At 34.8% G+C, this 20,525-nt stretch overlaps 1 protein-coding gene across 1 annotated transcript; it reads left to right on the forward strand.

Annotated features, from left to right (window-relative positions):
• The first annotated feature begins 11,102 nt into the window (after nucleotides 1-11,102).
• On the forward strand, nucleotides 11,103-19,408 carry LOC148878203 (microtubule-associated protein TORTIFOLIA1-like). Its single transcript, XM_088950884.1, has 6 exons — nucleotides 11,103-12,497; nucleotides 13,061-13,252; nucleotides 13,927-14,035; nucleotides 14,136-14,857; nucleotides 14,928-15,806; nucleotides 18,991-19,408. Exons 1-6 carry the CDS (start codon nucleotides 11,763-11,765, stop codon nucleotides 19,183-19,185), a joined length of 2,832 nt encoding a protein of 943 aa, XP_088807010.1. The 5' UTR covers nucleotides 11,103-11,762; the 3' UTR covers nucleotides 19,186-19,408.
• Nucleotides 19,409-20,525: the final 1,117 nt, after the last annotated feature.

Raw genomic sequence — 20,525 nt, forward strand, 5'->3', positions numbered from 1 at the left:
TGTTTCCCTCTCAACAGAAGCCTGAAACTGCTTAAAGACACCAAGTACCTGGTCTTTACTCTTCAAGACATAAACTCAAAGTTTCCTTGAATGATCATCAATAAAAGTAACAAAATAAAATGCACCACCAAATGTTTTTGTCTTCATCGGACCACAGAGATCTGAATGCACCAACTCAATCAACTCTGATTTCCTAGAGGGAGGATGGCTCTTGAAAGAGACTCTATTTTGTTTCCCAGCCAAGCAATGAGCACACTTTTCTAACCTTGCACCTTTCAAACCTGAAAATAGATTCTTCCTCGCCAAACAATCAAGTCCCTTCTCACTGATGTGGCTTAGTCTTTTGTGCCATAACACTGATGAGTTATCACACTCAACTGCATTCACACCATCAATGGAAACTGAAGTCTTGGTCCAGTACAGACCAGAGCACTTCTTTCCACATGCCACAACCAAAGAACCTTTCGAGAGTTTCCATTGACCATTACCAAAGGTACTAACATAACCATCATCATCAAGAACACTAGTAGAAATCAGATGCAAATGAATGTCTGGTGCATGTCTGACATTTTTCAAAATCAATTCAGTCCCATTACTTGTTTTTAGACAAATAGTGCCAATGCCAATCACCTTTGACAAACCATTATTATCCATCTTTAAAACCCCATAATCACCTGGAGTATAAGATGTGAAAAAATCCTTTCTCGATGTAACATGAAAACAGGCACCACTATCAACAACCCAACTTGTCTCATCACAAGCAATAATAATCAAATTCTCATCACAGACAATCAAAAGATCACCTATAGTGGTGGTGGCAACACGATCATCATTGTCATTATCTTTATTTTGTTGCTTACCTTTGTTACCTTTATTGTCTTTCTTCAGCTGAAAACAAAATCTTTTGATATGTCCATTTTTACCACAATAGTTGCATTCAAGGTTTTTGTACTTAGACCTTGATTTGCTTCTAGCCTTACTTTTGCCTATGTTACCTTGTCCTCGGTCTCTATCATTGCTTCTCCCCCTGTTTTCAGTAATCAAAACCTCTGATTGAGAAGATGATGCTTGCTGAGTTCGTTATTTGACTTCTTCATTCAAAACAGCAGATTTTACATATTCCAAGGTCACTACACCACCAGGAGCAGAACTGGACAAAGTCACACACAAATTTTCCCAAGAGTCAGGTAGAGTATTAAGCAACCAAAGTCCCAAAATTTCACCTTCAAATTTTATACCCATGTCGGACAATGATCAAAGCACCCCTAAAATTCACTTATGTGATCAGAAATAGGAGTACCTTCCTTGTACCTCAAATTCATAGCCTGTTTCAACAGAAATAATTTATTGTTCCCAGATTTAGAAGCATACAAAGTCTCAAGCTTATCCCACAAGGTTCTGGCATGCGAATCATTAGCAATATGATTCAAAACATTATCATCTACCCAATGTCGAATAAAACCACAAACCATCTCATGCTCAAAAGCCCATTCTTCATCAGATTTATTTTTAGGTTTTTGAGTAGAAAAAACTGGTAAATGTAACTTTTTCACAAATAGTAGATCCTTCATTTTTCCTCTCCACTTGTGGTAATTGGTGCCATTCAAACTAATCATTCTATCACAATTAGGCTCCATCATGCAATCAAACAAATAACTTGGCTCTGATACCACTTTGTTGGGAATAAACTAAGTTTATCCACAAACTATTTCTCTCCCAAAAATAAAAACTTGTAGATATTCAGCTATCACAATTCCAAACAAGATATCAACAAAAACAATCATAAGCCAAGCAAAGAGAGACACACACGATATTTAACATGGAAAACCCCTCCAATGTGAAGGGTAAAAACCACGGGGCCAATGAGACCCAACCAAAAATCTCCACTAATAACTTGAGGTAACAATTACAACAACTCAAACACCACAATATGCTCACAAACTTAGAGCAAATACAGATTCTCAAACATAGAAACGAGAATACCAAAAGCGGTGAAAATAACAGTCAGAAAAACTCACAAACGCAGCTACTGTTCAGGCCACAACATGGAGACCTTCACTACTCCAAATCAGATATCCACCGTTGCGATCGTAGGTCTGTGAGTTTCGAACAATCCCACCAAATTTCAGCCAAATCGAACCACAAATGACCCTTGATTAGAATAATTGATGAAGACTGCCGCGAAATGTTTTCTTTTTCCGAACAACTACGAGTTGCTTCTGTTCGACCTCAAATAACCGGAGATTCAGAACTCTAATCAAAGATCCGACCGATCAGAATGAAGAAAAATGAGTTATCCACTTACTTTCCAAATTTCTGCTCGATCGGACGGTGGATCGGAAAGTTCCGGCCGTTTGATGAACTCTGCGCACTGAGAAATCTACACAGTATTTCGATTTCTCTCTTTTCCTCTCTCTTCAACACGCCGCGCGCAAAAGAAAATCTAACCCTAGTTTTTGTTTTTCTTTTTTTTTTCGAAAAAAAACAGTTGGCTGAAGGAGAGTGGGCTATAATATGGGTCAATATCCCATAATGGGCTGGGCCCAATACTTTCCTTGGCTCATGGAGAGGAAGAAGGGTATCAAAGCCCAAACCTACGCCTTTGAATCATATAATTTTTCCACCCTTGATTTATCGTTGCCTGATTTCTGCAAATTAGCCCATAATTGGCGCATTGCAAGAAACTTCTGCCATATTGCTTTACCTGTATGAGCGTCTCAAGTGTGGCCCATAAGGCCCATTGTTGCTCTCTTCCATTTACATGAGCATCTCAAGCTTCTTATCATCAATGAAATCAAAGGTAATCAGATGGTTTGCTAGCTCCTGTTCAACTGCAACGAAACCATTATGATTTTTCATATCCTCATGAATTTCTTTCTTTCAATGTTTTGAAAACTGGACTCTGCCAAGGCCCAAGCGTGGCCCAAACCTACAGAATGATGTGGTAATTTGTATTAATGTTACAATCAAACCGTTTTGTTCATCTGGTTCATCAGGTTTGTTATCAGACTGGTTCAATAACGAAACCGATCCGAGATGGTGATGGTGCTTCTAGTCCAACCACTTGGTCTGGTTTTTTTAAACAGTGATTTCTGTAGGAGTGGCAACCAGTCAGGTTTGGGTCGGTCCATGTATGGCATATGAGGTCTCTAGATCCGAGTCCAATCCAAAAAATAATAGATAGTAATTAGGTATAGAATAAATGACCATCTTTATATATATATATATATATATATATATATATATATATATATAAAACAGTGATTCGTGGATGGCGTGAGCGTAGAGTAAATAGAATCTACACGAGTAGAGAATAAAGTCAACATGCAAAAATATTCCTATTCTCCTAGTTTACCAGCAGCAGATTTTTCTTTAATCTATATATATACTTCATTCAAAATTCTCAAATTACAATAAACAAACATAACGAATTTTATATAATTTATCAGTCATTATTTTTTGGTCAACGGTTCTACTGTATAGTTCAAACGGACGGTCTATTTTGACAACAAAAATTACAGGCAAAAATTTATGGAATCGTTTCTGCCACCAATTTTTACATCGACAGTTTGACCATCCGGTTTGAACAGACGGCCCGTTCTAACAACAAAAATTATAGGTAAAAAATTGAGTGTGTGAGGTCCATTAAATAATACCATACGTGTTATGTCATTCAAGCATGTAACTCATACAACCCGAAAATGGAACCGTTCTGGCCACCGGTTTTCAGGTTGATAGTTCGACCCTTTGGTTTGAATGGATGGCTCATTCTAACAACAAAAATTAAAAAAAAAAAAGCCAAAAACCATTAAACGGGTCAACGGGTCGACGGTTCAACCACTCGAGTTAATGGGTTATTGACCCATTCAGCGGTTTTTGGCCGGGGACCAAGATTGGGGTAAAATGGAACTGGTTTCTTGGATGGTTCCCAATTAAAAAAATAAAAAAACAGCGGTTCAACCACCCGATTTGAATGGTCGACCTGTTTTGACAACAAAAAATATAGGCAAAAAATTGAGTATGTGAGGTCCATTAAACAGTATCATACATGTTATGTCATTCGAGTGTGTGACTCATACGACCCAAAACGAAACCATTCTAGCCATCGGTTTTCGAGTTCGCGGTTCGAATAGGCGGCCCGTTCTAACAACAAAAATTTTAAAAAATAAAAAAAATACAGCCAAAACCATTGAATGGGTCAATGGGTTGATGGTTCGACCACCCGGGTCAATGGGTCATTAACCGATTCAACGATTTTTTGCTAGGGACCGGTATTGGGATAAAATGAAATCGATTGCCTAGACAGTTCCCAATTAAAAAAATAAGAAAATAAATTGCCAAAAACCATTGAATGGATCAATGGGTCGACGATTCAATCGCCTAGGTCAATGGATCATTGACCGTTTCAACGGTTTTTAGCTAGAGACTAGGATTGGGGTAAAACAGAACCGGATGCCTAGACGGTTCTTGGGCTGAAATGTTTGTTCGTCCAGGTCAACGATTGTTCAACAACCATGGTTTTTTATGCTTTTGGATTTTCACTATTCAAAGGTTTCTTCTACTATGGGCTTTTTTCGAGCATGTGTAGTATGTTACTTTTTTTTTCATTTTCTACTTTTGTTTTTTTGTGTTTGGTATTCTTCTTCAAGATCCTCCAAAACGGTCTAAGATTTACCACCATTTTATTTTTCCCTTTTGTTTTTTTGGGTTTTCTTGTGTAATGTTTTTTTTTTCTTACAAGACGATTTGCTTTGTCTCTTTCTTTGATTCCATGTATGTTTAGCTCTGTCTCAAAGCGGAACTTCGAACTCGATTTTTTTATTTTTTTTCCTTGGTTTTTCCAGTTTTGTGGATTTATCGCCAATTTTCTTTTGTGTTTAAGGTCACTTTGGATTTCTTTCAAGGTTTTGGGATCCCTTGCAATGTCCACCCTTCCCATGACTATGAATGCAAAGTTATCTCGTCTATTATTGACATCTAGAAAAAAACAAACCGAAAACGGAACTATTTTGGCCATCGGTTTCCAAGTCGACGGTTTGAGCATCCAGTTCGAATGGATGGCCCGTTCTAACAACAAAAATTAAAAAATAAAAAAAAGGACAAAAATCTTTGAATGAGTCGATAGTTTGACTACCCGGGTCAATGATCATTGATTAATTCAACGATTTTTAATCAGGGACCGGGTTTGGGGTAAAACGGAACCGGTTGCATAGACATTTCCCTGGTTGAATGGTCCTACCGTCTGGGTCAAATGGGAGTTCTAGATGTGAAACATAGGACAACTATGAAGTAGAATTCAGAACTATCACTGTATGACCGTGTTCTTTTATATGAGATGCTTTGCTAAAGCAATATTTAAAAAACGAGTACATGGTGATCTCTTTTAAGTCTTTATATGAGTTTCAAGACTTGAGTACTTATAATTGCAAGTTTCTTATTAAGAAACCATTGTCTTTTTGGATGTAACAAATAGCGATGTTATAATTCCAATCTAGCCCTGGCGAAGTAGGGCCCCTCCGCTAATTTCTACTTAATAAACTAAAAATTTTGAATCTAGAATTTGAACATTATCAAACACATTCACAAAAACTAAAACCAAAGAAAAAGATACTTATTTTCCTTTCATGTATTCATACATTCTTTATCGGGTATCCACTAAATAGTTCCAAACTAGACCTAATTCCAAATCAGTTGTTTGGACTTGAAGTGGACTCTAGACCCTATCATTATCGGGCCAACGCTTCGGATCTAGGTTGTAGTCATTTGGGCCAAGCATGTGGATGAAAAGACCTAGTCACCTAGGTAGCGGTTTGAAAAAATGTTAAAATAGTAATGAAACTAGAGACTCTGGATCTCTCGCCCACGACAACTCTGCCCATGTCTACCCACAACACAATACCCCCCGTGAATTGGGAAGATCTCCCCATGCATAATACTATGTAGGAGGATGAGATGTTGTCCATGTGTGGCTGTGATATTATGTGGGTAGATGTGGGTAGAGTTTGTGTGGGTAGAAGATCCAGACTCGAAACTGGAATGCATAAAAGATTCAAAAAAACTAATCCAAGTGAAGGTAAAATATGAAGGGATGAAATATTTGCCGCAATGTCAAAGTTTGGATGTTGTAGTTAAACCATTCTATCATTTTATTTTTATTTTCTTTCAAAAATATTATTTGATCAGTAGATGTTAGTGTATAAAATTTTAATTACCAAGCAACCAGCTATGACTAAGGGCCCACGGGAATAGGGGTTTGGACTAGGAATTGGAATGGGCTGTTCTGATTTTAACTGTTTGGTTGGGTGGAATTAGAATTTCATTCCCATTCCTGGTGGAAATGGTATTCTTCCATTTAAGGGAATTAGTAAGTGTGTACGTAATTTACACGTGGTAATTCTACATGATGATAATCATAATAATAATGTATCCAAAATATTTTATAAATACATTTTTTTTTGTTTTTATATACTTTTTGCTTTTATTATTAATCAAATGCATATTGTAAAATCCAAATCTGATTACATAAACACCTCATCTAAATATGTGATAATCGGATCAAGTTGTGAAGTTTGAAATATCATTAAGAGGTCTACCTACTTGGTTAGATTCATCTTTTTATAATACTTTATCTTTTTGGTGTTTTTTCCTGTTCATTTATAAAAAAATGTAAGATTTAAATAAAGGGAATTGAATGAGGTGAAAAGTAGTAGTTCAATTTATAATTTAAACTTCACAATTAAATAGAGACTAAATTCAAAAATGAGTATTTTAGTTAAAAGAAAGTTCAATAATCTTATTTATATTTTTAATAGCAAGGTAAATATAGAACTATATATGTGTTCAATTTTTTATATTTCTATGTAAAAATAATTTTGATATGTCACACTTACTTTTTGTTTAATAGGATAATTAATTAATATTATACATGTGCTTGAATGTATTTTGCAACATTTATGTATTTTTTTCCTTTTTATATTTTTATATATTATTAATTTTTTATTTATTTATGACATTAAATGTTAATACATTTGACTAGTAATCTTTGTCAAATAGTAAAGAAATTTCATTTTTTTTTAGTTCTAAAGTATATATGTATTTCATTTTCATTATCAATGAAGTTATTCTTTTTATTACACTTATTTTTTTAATTTGATTAATAAAAGTATCATAACTAAATGTGTTTAATTTTTGTAATTTTCTATATTTATTTCTATTTTAAAAATTTTATTACTTAGATAAAGAATATTTTTGTTTTTTTAGACAGTTTTAAAATATATGAGTTTATATTGTTAAAAATATTGACATAGATCTAATTAGTACCATTTATTGATGAAAATAATTTAAATATAGAATCTAATAAGAGAAAATGGGAGTTAATACCTTTAAGTATAAGACTTAATTAGAGGGGATTAAATAAGGTGGAAGTAATAATTACAATTATATTTTTAACCCTTATAATTAGAGAATGACTAAATACACAAATATGGTCATTATAGTATCCATTGAAACTGACATTAAATATATAATAAAATAACTTTTATACCCTTTCTCAAACAAAGAAATAGAGAGTAATTTTAGTTCAAAAACAGTTTCACTATATTCACACTTTTTATATATAGTATAGATGATTATTTCTCCCCCCTCCTTTGGGAATGAAATCTCATTCTATCTTATTTCAATTGTCATTACAATTATATTCCTATATAAATCAAACAATAGGAATAGATCATTCCAATTCTGATTCCAACAAATTTTGATTCTGATTTTGATTCAAATTCCAACTATGAACCAAACAATTCTAAAATCCAGCCTATGCCTTCATAGGGCTACAAAATTCACTAGTTCTCTTATTAATAGGAAATCGTTCCTTCTGCAAACAAAAATATATTAGCTTTTATTGGTCCCATGGAGCTACTCAACAGGGTAACCCATCTCCCAAACCCATGAGATAAACTCCCTAGCCCGGGAGAAGGTGGGATTCGATCCAAAGTCTAAGTCTCCACTACCACCAACAGGTGACAAAAATATATTAGTTTAGGCTCAGTTTGGAAGGAGTACAAATATAAATACATGCAAAATAATATAAAATACAAGATTTTGTACACTATATATTTGTATTTGTATTCCTTCCAAGCTTAGCCTTATGAGAGAAAGCTGCACACATAGGAGTGGAGGATATGATGAATAAGAATGAGTCATCACTAAATGCATCAAATCCCTTTCTTTTCCTTTACTTGAGTAAATAATGATAGCAGCCTATTTTATCTTTCAAGATCTATCATTTTCAAAGCCCAGATACCAAAAATCTGAACCTGAGTGGTGAAGTTTTGGCTGAAAAGAGATCATCTGTATTGTTGCAATCATAGAGTTTGAAGGTATGATTAGAAGGAGATTTGTTGACAATCATTAATAGCATTTTGAGGACAAAATCAGTGAAACACCAATGAATCATTAAAGGGCATTGAATTGTTTGATTCTAGATGAAGTATTATCAAGAATTACTAAAGGCTGCAAACTTCTTAGACCAACCGATAGTAGAACAGCCAAATAGGGGCTAGTGAAATATATGTTCTGTTTAGAAAAAGTATAAATACAATTATGTACAATATGAATACATACAAGATAATACAAAATCCAAGGTTTTGACACTACATATTTGCATTGGAACTCCTTTCAAATTGAGCCATAAGAATGTAAAATAGTTTTTTCTTTTTTTTTTTTTGTTTAATATAAATTTGCCTTATGTATTCATGAAAGGCCAAAAAGACCATTACCCAATATTGGCCCCACCACACTGGGGTCTTGGCAGGGATAGACTGAGTACAGTCCTACTGTTTGCACAGTGGCTGTCCTGAGACTTGAACCCACGTTCTCATGTTTATCAGTATGAGATTTTACACCATTATTACACCACATAATGATCCATGAAAGTTTCGTGATAAATATATCACGACTACATGACACAATATCACAGAATATCTTCAGTCATGTCTTTTAAAAATAACCAAGTTATATAATACAACATTGCCAAAATATCTCCATCTCTTAAAATTAAATAAACAACATCCCAATATCTGTCCACGGGCTTCAAAAAAAAAAAATCACAACATTTAAAACAAGATGGAAAGAAAAACTGAACTTGACTCAGCAGGGATGTCAATATATAGGTTGGGTTCGGTACAAGTTTTCCTCAACAAGAACCTAATCCTAAGACCATGTTTAGCGCTTATGTTAAAAATAACTGTTTATTCAAATAATCATTTATTTAAATTTGGCATCTAATTTTTTCAAGTGCTATTAAGCGTTTGATAGCTTTTTTCTCCAAATTTAAATAAGCATTTGTGACTATTTTGTCATCCATTTTTTTTTTCAAAATATGCCCTTATAAAAGTATTCTTATTAAATTACTTTTATAAAAACACTTTTATGAAAGTACTTTTATGAAAACATTTTTATGAAAGTACTTTTACAAAAACACTTTTATAAAAGTAATTTTATGGATAGTACTTTTACATGAAAGCACTTTTATGAAATAGACATGTTCATGGGTTGGGTCGGGCATTGTTTGTGTCAACAAAAAACATTTAGGCCCGAGCCCAAGCTCAGCCTGACCATCGGGCCTAGGTCTTGAGCCCAAGCCTGGCCCTCATATAAAGCCCGAAGCCTGGAAATAGAATTTTTTTTTCTTTTGTATTCAATAAAATAGTGTTTTATTTATATTAAAAATCCTCAAAACTCAAAAATAATAAAATATCTCACTATTACTTGAAAAAAGAAAAGAGGAACAAGAAAAATATCGTATATATATTTTTTATTAAATATTTTTTATGTAATATATATTATCAAGTCGGGCTCAAGCTCAGGTTTTTTTGAGAAAGCCTGAGCCCGAGCCTATAGGCCTAAAATCATGTCCAAACCCGACTTAGAATTGATCGGATCAGCCTGTCAGGCTACAAGACACATAAAAAGGTCTATTATAAAATCACTTTTATAAAAGCACTTTTGTGGAAGTACTCTTATGAAAGCACTTTTATAAAAAAAACACTTTTATGAAAGTACTTTTATAAAATTCGACTAGGGATAATTTTGGAAGAAAAAAATTGAACAAGTGTTTATTATATAAGCACTTAAAAAAGCAAGAATTTAGGCTTAAAAACGACACCCTTATTTTTAAAATAAGTACTTATTTTGAGCTTTTCCAAACACCAATAAGTCTTTAATGGTATAGTCCCAACCCAAATAAGCCTCGAATAAACACCAATTTTTAAATACTCCCAAATATGGCCTAAATCCAATTAAAGTCAAGTCAAACCCAACCTGAAAGGGTCGGGTCAAGGCAGGTTTACCATTTAACCCAACCCATTTACATCCCATTGAAGTTATCACCATAAGACTAAGGGTGTAAGTTGAACAAGGTTAGGGCAGGTTGAGGTCAACCTTAGCCTGTTAGCCCAATCCTAGGTTCCGAACCTCCAACCTAGTCGACCCTAAATTCTAACCCAACATAAAATCCCTCAACCCTAACCCAATCCAACCCAATCTAATATTTTAAAATCTCATAAGATGCCTCAAATTCTCTTAATCTTGGAGTAAGATATCTACATTGAACTTTTATAATAATATACTGATTATTCTATTGATTTTTGCTTGTTTCATGTTTTTATTAGTTTTTTTAGTAGAAAAGTGAAAAGCAGGAAAAACTTTCAAATGATCATAATCTATTTTAAATTACAATAGATCTTCTATTGAAAATCTAAAATCATGAAATTAATAATAATAAACATAAACTTAAGGTATAATGTCAATCTAAAATTGCTAATGTCAATGTCAGTGGGGTTAAGGTTAAGGTTAGGACTTAGGAGCTAATACAAATTGATATGATTATATGTACCGAAACTATAATACATATGTGCATGTGCAACTGTAGAATTGAGTTCAAATTAGCAAAATTCAACCCTAACCCTAACTCAAGTGTCAAGCCAACTTTTGTCGATTTGGGTTCGGGCTAACCCGTCCCAAGACATCCGATTATTTGGTACATTGGCCACATGCACACCTGAATAAATCACTGCAGTAGGCAGGAGTGCAGTAGTCAAGTCTCCACCAAAGTCCCTACCTTGGATTCCAGAGCCAAGTATCAAGTATAACAAACCAAGAAAGAATTCAGCAACGCAAACAACCAAGAATCACAAGAGCCAATGTTAAGAAGGTCATACCGTAGTCCCTCCATGACTTTCTATATCGTAAAGACACCCTTCCTCGATAAATCAAAATCTCAGCATCTCCCCCCACTCATTATCACTGCCGCTGGACGTTGGTGTGTTGATTCACTTGACTCCTCACTGTAAATTTCATTCAACTGTTTGAGCCTTTGAGGTCCAAACCCGGAGCCGTTTTGTTTGTGCGGTGAGGCCAGTACTTAATAGCTACTTACCTACTCCATTAAAGCTTAATTGCAGATCTAATCAAACATTTTAAAATGAGTTTACCTTGAAATACCTTGCTTCTTCTCCCCGCCCTCTCTTTCTCTCTATCTGTTTCTCTAATCGTCAGATCTCGTAGTGGGTCTCATTTCCTTTCATGTTTGGTACTGAGTAGCCATTAGAAATCTTAGTACTTACACTATCTCTCTCCCTCCTCTTTCTCTCTTTCTCTGTCTCTCTCGGGCATAAGCATCCGGATTTGCTCTCTCTCTCTCTCTCTCTCTCCCAGATAAGTAAAGCAGCAACTTTTGCTGTATTTTGCTCTCTGCAACAGCAACAATGAGTTCGCAAGCTTCTAAACCGTCAAAATCCTCAAAACCTCCAAACACTTCGACGACATCAGCATCATCACCATCATCAATTACAGCTTCATCGGCTTCGAGATCCTCCTCTTCTCTTTCCTCCCACTTCGCCATGATTGAGCTCAAGCAGCGAATCCTCAACTCCCTTTCTAAGCTCTCCGACCGAGACACCCACCAGATCGCTGTCGAAGAGCTCGAAAAAATTATCCAAACCCTTTCTCCTGACGGTGTCTCCATGCTCCTCAATTGCCTCTACGACGCTTCCAATGACCCCAAACCCGCCGTCAAGAAGGAAGCACTACGCCTTCTTGGTTTCCTCTGCACCTCTCACGCCGATTCCACATCGACCCATCTCACCAAAACCATTGCCCACATTGTAAGGAGGCTCAAGGACTCCGATTCTGGCGTTCGGGATTCTTGTCGCGATGCCATCGGGGTGCTATCGTCGCAGTACCTTCAAGGCAGTGGCGATGGTGCGAATCTTGGGTCGGTTGTCTCATTGTTCGTGAAGCCTTTGTTTGAGGCAATGAATGAGCAGAACAAGGTGGTCCAGGCTGGGTCAGCAATGTGTATGGCCAGGATGGTGGAGTGTGCCACAGACCCGCCGGTTGCCGCCTTCCAGAAGCTCTGCCCCAAGATCTGCAAATACCTTAACAGTCAGAACTTCCTCGCCAAGGCCGCGCTCTTGCCTGTTGTCGCAAGCCTTTCTCAGGTTTGGTCAATGTTGGTTATCAATTTACTTTGTGCATGAAACTCAACTCTTCTGCAATTTTTTTTTTTTTTTCTATCTATTGCTTAAGATTGGATTGAAATGTGTTAGCCTTTAAGCGTCATGAACCGGTCATATCCATTTTTTCTTGATCCAGTTTCTAAAAACGATCACAAAATAGTTTGGTGATCTGAGAAGAATCAACCTTGCACCTTTTGTGGCCTCAAAGAAAATTTTTTGTTTTGAGAAGGCTGTAGAACATGATTCAATAAATTAAGGCATATTAAATAGATGTTTGCATCATTTGCTAGTAAACTCATGTTTTAAGAAGATTATTGATGAGATGTATTTGAATGAAACGAGTAGGATTATTCATTTTTTCGTTGATTTTACTATTTGTTTTTTATGATGGTTTTTCTATTTGCACATGTATTATATGGTATTCACCCAGGGTGTTTGATAATGGTTTGTTAAGGCATTTCCCGTGATAGCTACAAATATATAGCAGGCAAATGATAACACCCTAATTGAATGCAGAACGAGCTAACCTGTAACATGTATTACAGGTCGGAGCACTTGCACCTCAAAGCTTACCAGTATTGCTTCAAAACATTAATGACTGCCTTGAGAGTACAGACTGGGCAACACGTAAAGCTGCGGCAGAGACATTAACTGCCTTGGCATCTCATTCAGGTCATTTGGTTGCAGATGGCACCACTTCCATAATAGCTGCACTGGAAGCATGCCGCTTTGATAAGGTACCCTATTCCATCTGTTTTACCTAATCGGCTTCAATGACTACATTATGCAACTCAAAATCTTCTTTTGTTTAATATTTGCAGTAGTAAGATGCATTATGCTTATAGGGATGTATAACATATAAGTTTTGATTAAAAGTGCTTTAATTCATATTGTAAAACTTTACACTTCTAATATTTTAAACTAGAATGTCTGCAGACACCCTGTGCACATTAGGGATTTAGTAATTGCCAAAATATGAACCATCTAACCACTTTCTTTCTATTGTTAGCTCACATGACATCCCACGATTACTCACTTAAAGAATAGAAGATGGGATAAAGCTCCTAGACTTCCTTGTTGGCACGTGGGCACACCATTTCATTGCTCCAATCAAGGGGGTTTATTGGGAATGAAGTTAGTCAGGTTTATTGATCCTAGTGTTCCAATGTGAGCCTTTCTCCCCTTTGGTATGTGTAATACCTTGACTGAAGGAAAGGAAAATGAATTCTTTCTAACACCTTACAAGTTACACCAGTGATCTATATTTCTAACAAGAAAATACTAGCCTTCAAAACATAAAATCTTAAAAATTAGAGAGTTCATATTAACTTCTGGGGCAGTTGGTACATGTAGAATAAATTCATATACCTAGTTTCAGAGTAAAATTATAAGAGATGATTCCTGCTTTCAGGTGAAACCTGTTAGAGATAGCATGACAGAGGCACTTCAGCTATGGAAGAACATTGCAGGGAAATCAGCTGATGGAGGAGTTCAGGATGAACCAAAAGCCATTTCTCATGGTAAGTAAAGAAATAATACTTTATTCTCATATAAGATCCTATAGTTTTCTCCTCTCTCCATCTTTCTCTCTTGTTAATTTAATTTTTATCAATACTCCAGATGTCAAAAGTTCAGAAACAACTAAGTTGGCAGAAAAGTTGGAACCAAACAAGACAAATCCTAGTGAGAGAACAGAGGAATCTTCAGCAAAGGAGACATCTATTGGCTCTCCACCTTCTTCCAATTCCCTTTCCAAAGTTAAGGGTAGTAATATCTCAGACAAAGCAGTTGGTATACTAAAGAAGAAAGCTCCTGCACTAACTGACAAAGAATTGAACCCGGAATTCTTCCAGAAGCTCGAAACAAGGGGCTCAGGTGATTTGCCTGTGGAAGTGGTGGTTCCACGTAGATGTCTTAATTCTGCAAATTCACAAGATGGTGAAGAATCAGTGCCAAATGATACAGATTCTAGAGGCAGATCAAATCACCATGAGAACCCTGAGTCGGATGCTGTTCATGGATCTGGGAATTTTAAATACCAATACCTGGAAAGAGGAACTATTGGCATGTCTAATAAACAACAAGACTTTGACGATGTTGCACGGGATAAATGGACTGAACAAAGAGTTGTTAGGGGGAAGGACTTGAAAACAAGAGGTTTTGATGCTGATGATAGAAGTGGAATTAATCCAAGGGACAGTTCAGGTGCCCGTGTGGGTTTCCCTAGAGCTGATGGTTATTCTGAAGGATCTTTCATAAATAACAAAGGAAATTGGTTAGCTATCCAAAGACAGTTAACACAACTGGAGAGGCAACAAGCTCATCTCATGAACATGTTACAGGTTAGTTAGTTAAGTTTCATTTAGAAAATGCTTTTTAAACTGGTTTTTACTAAAATGTTTCACATTGTAGGACTTCATGGGTGGGTCCCATGACAGCATGGTTACTCTAGAGAATAGAGTGCGGGGTCTTGAGAGAATTGTTGAAGATATGATACGGGATCTGGCAGTGTCATCAGGTAGGAGAGGTAGTAATTTTATGGTTGGTTATGAGGGATCTTCCATGAGGCCTTTAGGCAAGTATAATGGGCTCTCTGACTATAGTAGCAAGTTGGGTAGGGGTAGTGATGGACGTATCCCATTTGCAGATAGGTTCCTTTCCTCTGATGTTAATATTTCAGGAATGAGGGGAAGGGACCCACCTTGGAGATCTGATGCATCTGAAGCATGGGATTCTTATGCATATGGCTCTTCAAGAAATGGGCATATTAGCTCTAGAAGAGCTCTTGGTGGTGATGGCAGATCACCTAGGGAAGAACATGATAGTGATCAAGTTAGTAACAGAAGAGCTTGGGATAAGGGACAAGGACCTGTTAGGCTAGGCGAGGGGCCCTCTGCAAGAAGTGTCTGGCAAGCTTCAAAAGATGAAGCTACTCTGGAAGCAATTCGTGTGGCTGGGGAAGACAATGGAATATCACGAACTGCAACAAGAGTTGCTATACCAGAATTAACAGCTGAAGCTTTAGGAGATGAGAACATGGGGCAGGAACGGGGGCCAAACTGGGCTTCTTGGAATAATGCTATGGATGCACTTTACATGGGAGATATGGATTCAGCATATGCTGAAGTTCTGTCCACAGGGGATGATCTCTTGCTTGTGAAACTGATGGAAATATCAGGCCCTGTAGTGGATCAACTCTCTAACGAGATTGCAAATGAGGTTCTGCATGCTGTAGGCCAGTTCTTAATGGAGCAAAATTTGTTTGATATTGGTTTGTACTGGGTTCAACAGGTATGCATATTGAACATGTTCTACATCTCCCATTTTCTTTTGTGAGTTTGATTATTTTAACTCATGCCTGCCTAATTTCATATCATTATTATATTTCTAGATCATCATTATCATTATTATCATCATTGAAGCCTTGTCCCAACTATATGGGGTTGGCTGCATGAATTCTGTTTTGTTATTCATCCTGCTCAGTGCCATATCCAATCATAATATTTCTACATGTGCCTTAAACTGTTTTGTCATTCATCCTGTTCAGTGCCATATCCAATCATAATATTTGTAGATGTGCCTTAGAAATTCAAATATATATATTTTTCTTGATAGATAACAGAAACTTTTATTAATAAAGAGATTAGAAAGGAGGATACAACAGGAGGGAGGGGTAAAATCCCTTAACCCTCCCAAAAGTTTACTTCAGATTACAAAGTTGCCCAGAAAATAATAGCTCTTCCCACCCCTTGCTTAGCCAAAGAATCTGCCAAGGAATTGGCACACCTTTTAGTCCACTGAAACTGAACTTCCATGTTTTGAATCAAATGTTTAATTCTCTTTTTCTCATTTAGGTATTTCCGCAAACTGAAGTCTTCCTTCTGCAACCACCTAATAACCAGGCTCAAATCACCTTCCACCACCAGTTTTCTGATATTCAGCTGCCGTGCTCTTTTAATCCCTTCCAAGACTGCCAGTATTTCAGCCCTCAGAGAATCCCCCCATCCAATAAGCCCCGAATACATTCCAATAATTTGACCTTCTTCATCCCTGAAGGCTCCACCTATACCTGAAGGACCTGGGTTTCCTCCGCTGCTTCCATCAAAATTCAACTTAGTGTAGCCCAAGGGTGGAGGAACCCAAACTGGAGAAGGGGCAGTTCTCAAGGGAGCTGACCAAGCCACTTCCAACCAGTTCTTAATGATATCTCCTGCTGTGTAATCTTCAAAGAGCTTCAAGGTCTTAACCCAATGAGCCACCCTAATGGAAACTACTTCAATGATAGCTTCCTTATTTCTTTCTTTCTCAAGGGATATTCTTTGATTTCTTTCCTCCCACACTGTCCAACATATTGCTGCTCTTACACATCTCCACAGAAATTAACCTCTCTTTTTTAACCCTCTCACTAACGAAATGTTAAACAAGCTTAGAAATGCAAATATGATTCACTAGCAAGGTTTAAAATGTTGTCGACGGAAATGTCGCTTACCAAAATATAGGACATATGTCGGAAATGTCAAGGGGAAATATTGTAAAAATTAGAGACATTGTGGAAATATTATGAAATATGTGGAAATATGCAATGATATTTTGTAAAATGATAAAAGAAGCATTAATACATATTTCTGGACTATTATCTTATTCCCAACCATTATATAAAGCTAAGAAACTAAGATCAATAACAAATTAGTAAATGACGATTTACTAATTTATTATGCATTTTGATGTTTTTACAAGGTTATCTTATATTTTATTTTCTTATTTTTAATTCTGATTTATTATAAATTCTAATATATTTATTTCACACTAGTAAATAGAAATACATTTATTCTGATTTTTTAAATATTAAAGTTATAATACATTATGTTTTATTATAAATTTAATAAACTGATTGTCCTTTTTGTAGTATTAAGATTATGATAAATTCTGATTTCTTATAAAACTTAATGAATTTATTATGATTTTTAATACTAGATTTATAATAAATTATGATTTAGTATAAAATTTAATAAATTTATTCTGATTTTTTATATTAAATGTAGAATATGATTTATTATAAAATTTAATAAACATTTTCTGATTTTAATAAATATTTTAAAAAATACTAACTAGTTAATATTTTATGTTTTATATTATAAAGTAATTAGTTTATTCTTTTGTTTTTATATTTTGTTAATTCTTTTTTATAAATACTTTATTTGAAATATTAAATAGAAATTATTAATGGAATAATTTATATTATATAATATACTAATATATTATATTATTAATGTACATTAGTCAACATCCAGTCGACATAATAGGAAAAACTGTCTTTTTTTTTTTGGTTATTTGGACCGATTTGGTCGACATTTCCAAAATATAGGAAATGTCGACCGAAATAATGTAATTTTTATATTACCATCCATTTTCATGTTGGTGAGCCTCAACATCGACATATGTCGGGCGACATTAGCGACATTTGAAACCCTGTTCACTAGCTTGTGCTCTTTTTGTTATTTAACCTTCTTTTGTTGATGTTTATCAACATTTCAGCCATACCATAGCATGTATGATGTTGATGCTGATATATGATTGCAAATGAGTGGGTAAAAACTGAAGTGTAATTTTAAAATTTTAAGTGTTATTAAATTGGTTGATTCAGTTAACCATTTTGACTGTCATGTCACCAAATTGAAATTCAAAGGAGCACCTATGTTTTTTTTTTTTTTTTACTTTCAATTAATTAAGAACAAATTGCTACAGCTAACTGATCCATCTTTAATGGGACTTGGCTGATTGTCTAGAAGTTATTGATTTTAAATATCTATTTAATTTAGGATAGTTGCTGATTGAAAAAAAATGACATTTTATTTAGTAGAATTTCATTTGAAGCAGGAGGTATTTTTCAACTGGTTAAAAATAAAAGATCAAACTAATGAAATGGGATGCATGTGAATAACATAAAAGATAAAATACATGTTCTATTTAAAAAATTGGCATTGTTTCTAAGAAATTTTGCAAGTGAAGTTGAGATCAGGGACTAACATTTCTAATGGTACATTGCAAAAATCTTGTCTTTTATTTTGATTCTGTTCAGCAGTATCTATTTTTGTCTCGTGGGTTGCTCTGTATGTGACAAGGGGCATTCCATTTTAATATTCAGAAATACATATATACATACATTTATGTATTTATATGTCTTACCATATACCTCTTGTTTTCAATTTTTAATAATTTGCTGTTTTTAATATTCAGGTACATACATATTACAAGTACATGTTTGTATTATAGAAATATAGGGAATGTACCAGACAAATGGATTTCTTAATACTTATCTTGATGAATACTCTTTAGGAGCACAAATCCATGCTCTTAATTTGCTAAAATATGCATATATTGATGGTTGTATTTCTATTTTTTTCTCAATTTATATATAACTGCACTAAAAAGAATAATCTGTTTCACATAACCATTGAATATTTGAATTTCGCAGTTAAGGGATCTGGTGATGGAAAATGGACCGGATGTTTTGGGCATTCCCATGGAAGTCAAGAGAGAGCTTTTGCTGAGTTTGCAGGAGGTGTCATCAGCCATGGACCCACCCGAGGACTGGGAAGGTGCAACACCAGACCAACTAATGTTACAGTTAGCTTCAGCTTGGGGTATTGATCTGCAACAGCTCAAGTAGAGTTCTGTGATTTAATATATGATCTCTCATGTTGGCACTTGTATATTTCCTTGTTTTTATTTTTATTTTTTATTTTTTTGGTGTAAACTTCTTGGAGGCTGGAGTCACTTCATCTGTTTCAAATGTAATTTGGATGATCCATGAACATACTGGATTTAAAGCATTACATATCATTATTTCAATTAGAATTAGATTAGAACTGGAAAAGATTTTTCCTAATAAATCATGTATTATTCTAGATTTAGTAGTTGGGATTTCAACATTCAAGTGTTAAAAGGCTATGCTGATGTGCTTGGGGATTTACCCGTGTGTACACGCGCAGAGAGAGAGAGAGAACTAAGATTCGACATATTTCTATATTTCTAATAATGGATCAACATCTGAATTGCAAGTGTTCAGCCATGCTGGATTTGGCGGAAGCCGTGGAACAATAAAGTATTTTTGATTTATGTAGAACAATAAAGTAGCGATAAAAAATTAATAATAATGAGATCAAACCTTTATTTTTATTAAAATAAATAGCTTTTAAGGGGATGATATCAGATGGGGCTTTAGGCACGACAAGAACAAGTTTTGGCAATTTATATGGTAGCTGAAAGGTATCATACCTAAATTTTTAACCAATCATAAATGTAAATCCACGTGAGTTTGAATGAATACCAGGTGATTGGTTATTCAGCTTTTATTGGGTACCATTGTTGGACTCAGCATTTTGTACATATTCCACCTGCTGGCTCGCTGATATGATAAACCACACTTGGCTAAAACTAACAAGTGAAAACACTATTGATCAAAAAAAAAAAAACAAGTGAAAACACTATTGATCAGAAAAAAAAACAAGTGAAAACACTCCATGAAATAAGTTGGGATATGAGGAAGTACCTAGGGGTGTAAATGGATTCGATCCGATCTTATTTGGTCGAATTCGGATCACCTCTCGGATCTTTGGATCGGATTTGGATCACCCCTATCTGATATGAGAAGATCCAATCCAATGTATTATATATTTATAAATATAAATATAATATATATTATTTATTTATTTATAAATATATTATTATTTATATTGTATATTTATAAATTTGTTATAATATTTATTTTTTTATAAAAAAAATGTATATATATGATGAAAATAATTAAAAAATACTTGCATTTTTTGTTTTTATTTAAATTGGTACACTTTATTTTTCTTTTAATAATTTATTAATTTTTAAAGAAATCAGATCCTAAGATCTAATAGGATTCAAATTCAGATCGAGTCATATTTGATCCAATTGGATCCAACACATAGTATCAGATCAAATTCAAATATACTCTAATTCAAATCCAATCCAATCTGT

The sequence above is a fragment of the Nelumbo lutea genome, chromosome 1 (assembly GCF_056320005.1).
Source record: "Nelumbo lutea isolate HS-2025 chromosome 1, American lotus-T2T, whole genome shotgun sequence".
In the NCBI taxonomy this organism is placed as follows: Eukaryota; Viridiplantae; Streptophyta; class Magnoliopsida; order Proteales; family Nelumbonaceae; genus Nelumbo; species Nelumbo lutea.

Excerpts from the sequence above, each read along its gene's own strand:
- LOC148878203 (XM_088950884.1), top strand. The coding sequence starts at position 11,763 with ATGAGTTCGCAAGCTTCTAAACCGTCAAAATCCTCAAAACCTCCAAAC. Across the intron at positions 14,858-14,927 it reads ATCTCATGAACATGTTACAG|GACTTCATGGGTGGGTCCCA; the intron begins GTTAGTTAGTTA and ends TTCACATTGTAG. Across the intron at positions 15,807-18,990 it reads GTTTGTACTGGGTTCAACAG|TTAAGGGATCTGGTGATGGA; the intron begins GTATGCATATTG and ends TGAATTTCGCAG.